Raw genomic sequence first — 12,670 nt, forward strand, 5'->3', positions numbered from 1 at the left:
AGCTCAGAAGTAATGCTCATGACAATGCATGATAAGTTTAACAATACTGACATGTCCATGTACAAGCTCTGAAGTTAATCCATGCAATGTCGTTTAAAATCATTTTTGAGAAAGTCGATGTGCATTATAACCTAAAAAATACTGCTGACAACAATTACGCAAAACATCTTCATGCACACACGTTGCTACATTGCGACATACCGGTACTGAAAAAACTGAAATTTTCCGCACATTTCATGAGACCAAAAGCAGTGCCAAAATAAAAGCACATGCATACTTGTAATATGTTCCACTAATTAATGTCTTGATTCCGTGGAATCAAAAACATGTGAAATTTACCATACCCGGCCAAGCGCGTAAAATCACTCGCATGAAAATATCTGTGTGTATAGTTTATAATCTCCTCTATACAACACACTATTGGAAGCCTACTGCAACTCACGTCAATTACTGTGAGCAATCCGCCGCTTCCACTGAGAGGTACTACCGCCCACTTCTTGTTGGCATGGAAACCGTCGCACTCCCCAAAGACGTTGATGCTGACTTTCCTGATGTTGATGATGTGCTGGTTGCGCTGGCCCAGAGTACCCTGATAACAAACAGTATGGGAGAGATGCAGATTGATTGCCACCATGCCTTTTTTGAAGCTTACTTCATTAATCCTATACATGCCAAGGCAGGAAACCTTATTTGCCAAGTTTTTTCATCAGTATTCAGCAAAGGTATTCCTTCTAAACTTAAACTACATGTAGTTATAGAGTTAGCAAGTCCAGTCAGGTTCAGCAATGTGCCTCAGTCCAACTAGGAAGGACATTAGGGATTAAGGGAATTTTATAATCACTAATTATTGGAAATGAACTATCAGACTAATGTACCGACTGTCAAAAAAGCACTATGCCACGTATGCCAATTGTTGGATAAATAGGATAGGAAATGAAAAGGCTCACTTTTGAAGGATAACTCAATGTCAAACCAATATGTAGAGTTACATAGCACCTTTGAAACATTATGCAGGGCTTGACACTAACGGTGGCCCGGGGCCACCAAAATTGAAAGTCGAGCCACCAAATTTCAAAAAAGGGCAAATTTGGTGGCCCGCCTCGGGCCACCAAAATTTTTGAAAAGTACAATTAATTCGTAACTTTTTGCGCCGGAAATTAGCAGTTATATTTGTTTAAAGGATGGATGAAAAGGACTGAATGAGTGCCTGAGAGTGAGTGTTGCGAGTTTGTTGAGGTTTATTTATGAGTAGATGTATGTCCAACTTCCAATTCTTACTATGACTGGATAAAACTTAGATATTTGACTCATTAAAAAAAACAGGACTTTTAATGTTTTTTTATTGTTTTTTTTTCGGGGCCACCAAATTTTTCTCTCGGGCCACCAAAAATTTGAAATTGAGGATTTTGGTGGCCCCATTGGGCCACCAAACAAAAAAGTTAGTGTCGAGCCCTGCATTATGTGACATGGATGACTTTTTGATGAACTGTTCCATGGTGATAACATTAACTTTGAAGTAAATATTTGCTACCACCACAAGTATACAGTTATTGCTAAATAGTCAATGATTGTAAGTTTACCTCACTTTGCAATTGCAGGATTAACGTCACTCAGCAAGATGATTCTCATTTCAAAATATGATCAAAATGTAAAACAACTTTTGATTGGTCTAATTTCAAAGAGTCTCATCAGCATTCCTGAGCTTCAAATACAGGACAGTCCAACATAGTTTCATCTATGGTGGAACTGAGAGGAAAATGTGCAAAGAGAAAATTACAACAAAACAACTTGAGCAATGACACTGCTCCGGTTTAACATCTCCATAAATTTCCATCTCCTCTGCCCTCACCTGTAAATGCCTAAACTTGGAGGTCTGGCCCATGGTGAATTTCTTCTTTGGCGAGCCGCTCGGTGCCGGCCTCGGGTCCTCTGAGGATGCGGAACTGGCCGACGCCCCTGAAGGAGTTGTTGATGCTGTAGCTGCCGGTGCTGGTGCTGGTGCTGCTGCTGATGATGATGATGATGAGGACACTGAGGGAGCTACTACAGAGCTTGAGGGTTGGGTCTCCTTCGATTCACTCACTGCTGCGGTTTGACTGGTTTCCTGTGCAAAAGAGTGACAAGGCTCAAGTTAGGCATCGCAAAAATTAAGTCGAAGTCTTTGAGAATAGTGATTTTGTAGGTTCGTTTGATGAATGCGCTATACATATAACTCAATGTAACAAAAAAAAGCTGCTGAAATTGCTTTCCAAGAGTGGCGAGCCAGTGGAGTAAAATGGAGTCAAAAGGGGCCTGAGCTTTTGATCCTAGCAGAATCTTCATCAGAGGCAAAATGACAAACAGGCAGGGAAAGCAATCACATATAAGGACTTCACACAACAAGAACAGGTAGGGACAGGCTGGTTGCAAAGAAAACAAAAGGAGAGGGTAGGAGGTCATGGGCAAGGAGCCCAAACATATAACTCCTTGACAACCTGCACAAAATCATCTGTTCTAATGCTACAACATTGTGGTACTCGTCCACAGCATATTAGAGGAATGCAGTGAAGATGAAATAAATGGCAATTACAATCCAATCAGGCATGGTTCATTGCACACTATGATACACAAATTGTCTTTCTGTTTTACACACAGCAAAAAACAAACAAACAAACCAAAAGAATTGTGGCTAAATTTACATTTAAAGCAAAAACATATTATCAGATCATAAACCAAAGCATATACGTACTGTGTAAACAGCAGTCAATGCACAAAATAAGAAAGTCTTGCTCTCTCTATTTGGTGAAACTTTAAGATTTTTTCCTGACCATACTACATTGCAACATCTTACTGTGCTCTGAGTTGTTGAAGCATCCCCTGAAGCCTGCTGATTGGCCGGTGAACTTGAGTCTGACTGCTGATTGGTTGATTTCCTTGGCTTTGTGTTTTGTCGTTTTGATGGATCCAAGCTTATCTTGGGAACCTGAAATTGATACACACAAATACATCCATGACAAGCAATGTAATGTGACTGCCCAGATGCCAGTCACTTCAAGATGATGACATCATCATTAAACCAATCAAATTGACCAGGGTGGCAATTTGGCTCAGTCAGTAGCACGTCTTCCTCCGCATGCGAAGGACCTGGGTTCGATTCCCAAGTCTAACTGAGCAAAGTTATGTGTAATCATACCGTCCCTTCTATTTTCCGGGTCTTTAAGTCTTTATGTGCCATGTTCGCACACCCAACTCAGTCGATGGCGTGCCAACTTTGTATATTCTGCTCAAACACACAAACCCGCCCAAACCGATTGATAAATCACAAAATGCCACGGTACAATGAAAGTGTTTCTTGCGATTCTATTCCTGTCGCATGTACCTTGCATTTTATGTGGTGAATGACTATCAAGCTGTGTACCCTACTGGATTTGTGTGTAAATTCTAAGTTTCTGTCATTATTTTGTGAGCAAAAGTCATGCCCCTACAATGATGGAGCTACTGGTCATTTGAAAGAAAAACAATCATAAATTTTTCATACAATTCACATTCAAAGCAATGCTTGGCCTTTTCTCTACAACTTTGCTCACTACATACCCAGGATAACAAAAATCTATGAAAGTTACATAGATTTGAAAAAACAGAATGTTTTCCCAAAGCATGACTTACATTGCTATCTCTGAATAATGTGGCACACAGGGGGTTTACACCATGGCACATAAAGAGTTAAAATTGCAATAATACTCAAGTGGAAAAGGTGACATTGTGTCTTACCTCAGCGTTCTCTCCTGCAAGCCACCGGGTGGATGTCAGAGCCGCCTCACCGCCTGCAGTGTCCGGGAACAACTCAGAGTAAAACTTTGAGTGGCTCTAATGTAGAAAGAGAAAAAAGTTTAGAGCCCAACAAATGGCTTCATAATCATCAATGGTTTACTAATACATGCATGTATAGTTTAAACAAGATTTATTCCTGTACACAGTCAGTTATTATCTATTGTCTCACTGTATCACATGTATTGCTTTTCCTTCTTCATCTCTTCTGACTGTAATTTGGTTCTGCATTGTTCTAATGTTATTGTGTTTTCTAATCTTTTTGTATGAAAAGCACCAGTGCACTTAATAGAAACACCAGTATAAAGCACCATATAAATGCACTTTTCATTATTATTACAACATAATCATTCTGTAAGTTACGGAATCGTTATTGTTTAGGTACTATCATACCTTCAATCATGATGTGTTTGATGAAAATAAATAATATCAGAGCTGAGGTTTACTGTGGTACATGCCCTATTTGCATTACAAAAGGTCATGTTTAAAATCTCAATTGAAAAACAAACAAATTAAGAGTTTGTTCAAACTCTGACTGACTGAAAGCTAAATCATGTTTGATTCCCATGTTTTGATTTCAAGCACGAAGACCTAAAGCTGCAAAAAATTTTCCGCACTGTTTGGAAAATTGTCCACCTGGACACAACAATTGCAACTCAATATTTTGTGGTACATCTGGATGATGAATATTCAAATTAATGATTCAGGCATCAAGTTCTTATTGCAACTGATTGACAATTTGCCCTTCCTCAACACACACACACACACACACACACACTGATTATTCAATGTGATTGAGTAATAACAATGAAGCAAAATCATCAGCATATATACTCAGGAGGAATTTGAAGCTACAATCTCCTGATTGCTGGGCAGATGTCATATCCACTAGACTATTGAGCTTGTGCCCAATAGCAAGTGATGATTGTGTTCCCTCACGGCAGGGGGTACTGCATACTTAGTCAAATTAATACACAGTATACAGATCAGAGCCATGACTGGCTATTGAGGTAAGCTTGGTAGTCTAGTGGATATGACACCTGTCTAGTAATCAGGAGGTCACAGGTTCAAATCCCACCTGAGTATACAATGTACATGTATATATCCATGATTTCTATTTTTTTATCACAGCTATTACTGTGGTACTCAAAACCACTGAACAATAATATAATACAATATACACTGTAATAATAATAAGGTCTTATTTATCCAGGGTAGCCTCTTCAGTGTTCCCACTGCTCTACCAGAGGGCCCTGTGCCATTATTATTACCCTGGCATTGCCAGGTAACCATTTATACACCTGGGTTGAGAGGGACATGGTGGTTAAAAACATCTTGTCCAAGTACGTAAGCACCGGGCAGGACTCGAACTCGGGTCCTTCCATTGGGAGTCGGGAGTCTTATCCACTATGCCACAACGCCCCCACAATCAGTATGTATTTTCATAAAAATGAAAAGCAATTTGTCAGTGAGACGGTGAATATGATCAGGAAATCGCGAGGTGGGAGAATAATAATTAATACTCACTGTGCGAGGAACTTCAACCTTCAGTGGAATGACCGCCTTGTTGGTCAGCTGCAGAACCCTGCCGACCTCGCAGGACATGACATCCAGCGCCCTCTTTGGCACGAGGCAAGTTCCTTTCTGCTGCAGGTCACTGTGATACACGGCACCTACACAGAAATGGAAATTTTTTTTTAACGTATCAAAAAAGGCATTTTTAATCATTAACAGGTATAAGAATTCTGCTCAAGATAATTGTTTCATATCTCTGCCGAATTATGTGGACATCAAATAAACTTTGGAGAAGTTCCTAAAGTTTCCATTCATTTTCTACTATTTTTTGACTGCTTCCTCTCCCTAAGAATATGTGATACCACAGTAAATAAAGACAGACATCAATAAGTCACATCTGTTTCTTTTACGTGAGATTGGTATAGACAAGGGTTAGGGCAGAATGATTTCTGGTTCCAGCAGAACTTCCTCTGCCTCTGAGTGCACAAAGTTTTTACATTCAGAAATTCCCAATCATAAGAAACTTGCAACAGAAATTTTTAATCAAAACATTTTCCGACTCGTACACAAAGTGGAATTGTATTGGAAACTTGATTATTCCACAACATACAACTGTGTACGCCTTGGCTGTACAAGTATCTGGCCAACTGCAACTTCACACATTTATTTTCTTTGTTTGGGATAGTTTCATTGTCAAGATTCTTCTAAATTCAGCAGACCAACCTTCTGAAAGTCGTGCCCCTCCGTCAAGAACTTCAAACACTCCAATTCTCTGGTCGCCCTTGATATAGGTAAGGAAATAGAGCATGTTAGTTACAGAGACAGTATAGTTTTGGCTGACATAGGGATTCAGGTTTTAGCTTTCTGCGAGATATTAGAAACCACATGTTTTATCAGAGAGCATACAATTCTAAGAGCATGAGTTCGAAAGGACACTTCACTATAGGTCTTTGATAAGATAACACACATACATACACAAAAAAAAACCAACAACAACAACAACTTACCTTTCCACAAAGGAATAGCAGTCCTGAATCAGGGTCATAGAGAGGGATCAAGATTCTGCAAGTGGATGAAATTAGACAAGTATTAAAGGTACTATTTACCATTGGGAGCAGTGATTTAAAATTTTTTGAGTTATCACATTTGATGCATATGTGTAGGCTAGCTGTATCACTAAATATCCTACCACATAAAAATTTAGCAATAAAGCCTTAAATAGAAGGAGATAACACTATTTTTGTGAGTAAACCATAACTGTAGACAGTTCAGTCTAGAACCAGTTTTATTACAACTATTGTTCACATTTTGTACATTCAACAATACTAAGCATTTATTACACTGATAAATGTTCTTACGTTGGTTGTTTCTATCCCCAACTCATATTTCAGAACTATTTTGTAACACTAAAGCTGGGTTTTTGTTTCATCTGCAAATGGTAAATCATGCATTTAACCATTACACCCTGGTGCTAAATACAAATCTCACTCTCATTTAGGCTGTGAAGAGTTTGCTTTCCTGGTCATTTCTTCATTGTTTACTGGTAATTACTGGGGTCAAATAAAGCATCAGGAAACTAAAGCTGATGGTAGCTCTGAGTCGCAACAATTGGTGACAGAAAAGCACAATGAGCCAGTCTTGTCTTGATCTCAGAAACAAAAATCATTCTGCCTTAACCCTACTCAGATTTACTAAAACAAAATAGTTAAACCTTCAAATCTTTGAGTTTACGGCATTCTGTTACTTCTGCTCAAATCTTATCTACAGCTTATTCACAATGCTGTACCTGATTGATATGAAAATGCCTTCACATGGATCACCTTCTCTTTCGATATAATCTTTTCTAGACAAAAAAAAAAAAACCACCCAACAAAACACCCAACAAAACACCCAACAATTATCATGTCTGCAGAAAATAGGCAAAACAAAGAAAAAAAAAGCAAAATAGTAAAAATAGGTCATGGGCACTGACCCTGAAGAAGTTCCAAAGCCCTGAGAACAGCAAGCTGAACCAAAGTTCCGCACATCCCAGACTTTAATCTCCCTCTCTCTTCGCTGTAACGGAAACATAAAGAAAACAACACAGACACATTGGCTTGGATCTACTGTACAAGTGGCTATTTTCGCGTACAGATATTGTCACAAATGAGGAGGTCACGGACATTTGAAATTCATTGTTCCTTTACAATAACACTCAAACTTGGAAAAAGTGCACTTTGTCATTGTTGTCTTTAAAGTTAATGTGCTCAGTCATGCGTGCCATTTGTCAACATAATTAGCTATCAATGGAAAGAGGAAGAGTTCTTCGTTCCCAACAACTAACATTGTGCTCTCCATAGCTGACAATTATGAAAAAGTAGCCCTTCAAAGTTGGATTACCTTTTTTTTTGATATACACTGTATTACATGAAAGCAACATAATTGTCTTCTCCACATTATATCCAGTTATAAAATCATCTCTATCACTTTTCCAAAGTCAACTTCTTATCGCAGTAACCCCTCCCTCCAAGAAAAATCCACTGCTCTGTCAGATATCTTTTTATATGCAGCAACTTTAATTAAAAAATGTGCTGCCCGCCATCAACCGTAAAGCCATACTACTGTAAAAGTGGAAATTTTTGTGGTGTTCAAATCTGTGCACATTTCGCGCAACCAGAAGCTAGCGCAAAAATAAAAGCACAAGAATATCTTTGCGTGCCATATGTTCCAGCAGTTGATGTCTTGATTACGGGGAATCAAAAACAAGCGAAAAATTAGTTGTGCGAAAATATCTACTTTTACGGTATACTTTGAAGTGCCATCATTTTCTAATCGAGCTGTTGAACTTTCAAACTCACATTATTGAATCCTGTTGAAACCACTTGATCCCTGTCGCCGAGCCAGCATATCATGGATCCTTTGATGTTATCATGACCTGCAGTCTCCTGTTTTGCACGTGAGAAAAAGAAATTTAGATGCGGTCTTCACTTGCACTGATTTAAAAACCTATTTTTTTACGAAGATAAAGCCATTGAAAGCAGAAAGGGCTTGGATAAGAAAGCATTGTGCAATTATTGTTCTAGGATTCCATTGCTATCCAATAATGATGAAACAACTCTACACATGCAAACAATATTATCACAATTATTTAAGCTCACAGTAGGTACAACAGACATCTATACCAACAAAATATCACTCTTCTTTTAAATCTTCAGTTATAATTTTTAACTCTGGAAGTGTATAAAACTCCCGCTCCCCCATCGAAAAAAGAAGTATCTTTGCCTAGTGTCACATTGAAAAATGATGTCAGAAATAAAATTTCCAATGTCTGAAAAAGGAAAAGACCAGCAAACATCTTTATCAAAATTCCTTTCACATTGTTTTATGGAATAGCAGTACTAGAAACATTGTATTGGTCATACAAAACCAGTTTGACTTCGCTGCAGCCCTTTCTGATCATACATTGGAATGTCTGTAATGTAAACAGTAATACATTTGATCAAAGTACTGTATACGCCGAATATTTCGCGAGGTTTTTATTTTCGCGAATTTCGCGAGTCAGGTGCTACTCGCGAAATTAAAGACACGCGAAAACATTGACTCTGCTCCCGATGTGAATGTGACGCACGCGTGTACACTTCTCCATTTAGTACAAGACTCCACGATCGCGAATTTAACCACTCACGAAGTCGTCGGGAATTCCCGATTCGCGAAAATTTATACTCGCGAAATATATGGCGTATACAGTATATCAAGCTCAGAACATGACTTACTGAGCTGCTACAAGATTTAAAGGGATGGTACAGTTTTGGTTGAGGTGGGGATTCAGGTTTTAACTTTAACAAGATAATTAGAAAGCACTCATATGGAATATCAAAGAGCATACAATTCCAAGAGGAATTAAACGTTTAGTTCATGAAAATCAATTTTAAAAAAAGCCTAAAATATATACATATATTTTTAAAGTGAAACAAAGTGGTCGTTATAAAAGGTGGGTCCCACCTTTTATTAGGATCTGTTTTTGTATATCTCAGCCAAACTGATTCTCATAAAACAAACTTTTAATTCCTCTTAGACTTGTATGCTCTTTAGTATTCCATATAAGTGGCTTGTAATCATCTTGTAAAAAGTTAAAACCAGAATCCCCATCTCAACCACAACTTTACCATCCCTTTAAAATGTGACTTACAGAAGCGACACTGTTTGCCCTGGGATCGAGAATCCTCAGCTTCTTGTCCTTGGCTGTGGTGACCAGGAGGGTCCCGTCAGCCTTCCAGCTCACACCTTGGAGTTGATCTGCAGCAACCTCCATGGCTGGATGGTTCAGTGTGAATTATTTTGAGAGTACGGATAGACCAAAGTTACATAGATGAATTCAAGAAATTCTTGTGTGCATCTCTGCTAAAGATAGCGACAATAGACATATATTATTACACCAGAACATCTACAAAAATATCTATTGATTGTTTACTGTCTACAGTCAGCAGCCTATAGGTTTTGCTTTATCAGTCCCAGATTTCTATTATTATCATTGCTATTTTCATTGCAGGTTAACCCCCCAAATCTACACTTTTTTCCTGCCTGTGTAGCAGTTGATAAAAAAAGAGACTACACTACCGTACCTTTTTCTGGTATTGCATTGGCCGTACAGGAAAAGAAGAGAAAAAAACTGACCTAAACTAACTGATGTTAAAATATACATGCATACATACTTACATGTACATACCCACTGTACATACCACATTGTACATACAGTGTATACATAATCGGTACATGAAAACATTGTATACTATACAAACATACATACATACACACATACTATACATACAAAAATTTGTACATACATATACATACATATACATACATACACAGACATATATGCAATGTATCAGTATACATATGGGACAAACACTCTCCTTGATGTACAGAAAGTGTGAAAAGCCTGTCTCATATTGTAGTCATAGCATGAATAGGTGTTGACGCATCACTGAAATGCAGACAGACAAACAAATTATGACTCATCCGGATTGAATCAGCTACCGTTAGTCTTTACAGCCAGACACTATTCAATAGTTTGTCTTTGAACATTTACATGCCACAAGTGCAATCAAAATTACTATCTAAATATGCCACTGGCAGTAGCAATCTAAATCAAATCCACATACTTCTGGAATTTAAGCAAGATATCAAGGTTTATGTCCTAGGACAAAAAGTGTCACTTTCATATTTCCACAATAGAGATTCATGGCAATCATGTCATTAACAAAGAACTAATACCAACACATGAGTGAATACAAAAACATGCAATATGTTCTTTAAGGTATTACTTTCAGTTGAACTACCCAATCTAAACGGTTTTCATGTGAATAATAAATAAAAATGCATAATATGACTTAACCCTTCTAATTATAACTGCTGAAACAATGCTGCCCCGCTGAAGAGAAACAGATGCGTAGACGTATACATTTATTTATAGTTCTGTAAAGTATAATTTTGTCACCGTGGATTTCATGGTAATGAAAAAGATATTGATCTGTGCCCCAGAATCCATTGTTTCAATTATCTCATCTCATTCAACATGGACTGGTTTTTTTTCCCCAACTACTCAAAAGCTTGATTTTGCTTCCTCATATCAAATGCACCTGTTTGTGATCAACCCGCTTTACGCATGACTCACTTCTCTTCACCCCCAACATTTTCTTGTTTATTATAGTTGGCCACTAAAAGTAGCACTCAAACTCCTCTTCTGTCTGTTTCTGTCTGTTTCCCCCCCCCCCCTTCTCCCCCTCTCTCTCCCTCCCTACCTCCTCCACCCCCCCCCCCTTTTGACTCGATTAATTTGTGGCATTCCATCCTCAAAAAATTTAGCACACGTGTTGCATGTTGGTAACTGTCAGCCAAGAGGAAGTCACAAAACAATTGGGTATCAGGGGTGGATCCAGGAATTCCGTAAAGGGGAAGCGCCTTTATAAAATTAAAGCGGGCGCACGCCCCCATTTTTTCTTTTTATTTCTTTTGTTGGATAACAAAAAATAAAGAGGGGGCACGCGCCCGGTGCGCCCCCATCTGGAACCGCCACTGGGTATGAAAATCCTGATGAGGTAATATCGCAGGATACAGTGTGATACAGTGTCTGTGCCCTGATCTCTGCTTTTGCTTTGCCTTCAAAAAAATCACATTTATAAAGTCCATAATAATCAGTGGCACATTATGGCAGCATTTCTTCACACTTAGAATGTTGTCTAAAAACTGACTTAAGCCTTAATATACGAAGAGTAATGTGTACATACAGTAATGTGTTTAGGATTGAAGATTTACCAGTCCTGTAAATTAGTATCAAGGAAAACAGAATTTAGATTAAGTACATCACTTCGTGAGTATAGTTATCTTATAAATTGCCCCCCCCCCCCACACACACACACACAGACCAAATATGAAAAGGGGAGGGGCTGAAGTCGGAGAAGCAGTATGATGCTCATAGAGGCAAGCAAAAGAAAGAGATGGGGGGGGGGGTTAAAAAAACAAAAACGATGGCATTGGAGGTAACTTACACATTGCTTCCTGCTGTTGGACAAGATCAAAGAGTTTCACTGTCGTATATATCGAGGCTGCCAACAGATCGCTCGCTGTTGGGTGGAAGAGCACATTTTCTACTCGCCGTCCTAGACCTGGAAATGAGCACAATGGACTGGGTGCACCCTCTGACAACCCTCCCTCTGGAAGATCCCAAATTTTGATCTAATGGGACAAGAGTGAATTTGTGAAAATGATGACAAACAAGTTACATATCAGTGCTTTGATACTTCAGGCAGCTGCTAGATACAAAAATATATAGCACATGACACCAAATGAGAGCCCCTGAAGGACAACTATGACATACATATCTAATGGAGAATTTTGCATTGCACAAACTCGGTAAAACTAGAGTTAAAGGTAGAGTTTGGGCTAAAATTAGACAAATATTCAGACAGACTGGACCATTTGAATACTGTTGAGTCATCTATTTATTTAAATGACATTAAACCGTTGAAGACGAGTCCCAAGTATACTCATGCAGGTGTCTATGGGAAATGCGTGCTTATATAGTAAAATTAGCGCATCCTCAATGGGCAAAACATCTAAACGCTTTATCTGAATTCAAGGATCATCTTGGTGTGGAACTTTAATAAAAAAGAAGAAAATTCCATGCTGGTTCAGTTATACTCTTGCTAAATTCTTTTCCATTTCTTGCACAGTTACCCCTCTAGAAATAAAATATTATCTTAAGGGTTAGGGAGCATAGAGGTACAATCACTAAGTCAAATATCACACTCACACACACACACAAAATGCAGGAACAAAAGACAACAGGATTTTGACATTTTAAAAA

At 38.5% G+C, this 12,670-nt stretch overlaps 1 protein-coding gene across 1 annotated transcript in view; it reads right to left on the minus strand.

Moving 5' to 3' along the window:
- LOC139721630 (coronin-7-like) overlaps positions 1 to 12,670 on the minus strand; it is a 34,799-nt gene that overhangs the window by 15,857 nt on the left and 6,272 nt on the right. The window contains exons 4-15 of the mRNA XM_071632961.1: positions 11,849 to 12,039; positions 11,620 to 11,624; positions 9,491 to 9,615; positions 8,160 to 8,246; positions 7,295 to 7,377; positions 6,330 to 6,384; positions 6,046 to 6,103; positions 5,335 to 5,480; positions 3,751 to 3,846; positions 2,831 to 2,962; positions 1,850 to 2,104; positions 443 to 589 (exon numbers count right to left, since the gene is read on the minus strand). Of these exons, the coding sequence (XP_071489062.1) occupies positions 443 to 589; positions 1,850 to 2,104; positions 2,831 to 2,962; positions 3,751 to 3,846; positions 5,335 to 5,480; positions 6,046 to 6,103; positions 6,330 to 6,384; positions 7,295 to 7,377; positions 8,160 to 8,246; positions 9,491 to 9,615; positions 11,620 to 11,624; positions 11,849 to 12,039 (1,380 nt within the window). The remainder of the gene's footprint in view (positions 1 to 442; positions 590 to 1,849; positions 2,105 to 2,830; positions 2,963 to 3,750; positions 3,847 to 5,334; positions 5,481 to 6,045; positions 6,104 to 6,329; positions 6,385 to 7,294; positions 7,378 to 8,159; positions 8,247 to 9,490; positions 9,616 to 11,619; positions 11,625 to 11,848; positions 12,040 to 12,670) is intronic.

Source organism: Diadema antillarum, unplaced genomic scaffold (genome assembly GCF_040938485.1).
Source record: "Diadema antillarum isolate AM-2024a unplaced genomic scaffold, OU_Dant_1.0 scf00000146, whole genome shotgun sequence".
Taxonomy (NCBI): Eukaryota; Metazoa; Echinodermata; class Echinoidea; order Diadematoida; family Diadematidae; genus Diadema; species Diadema antillarum.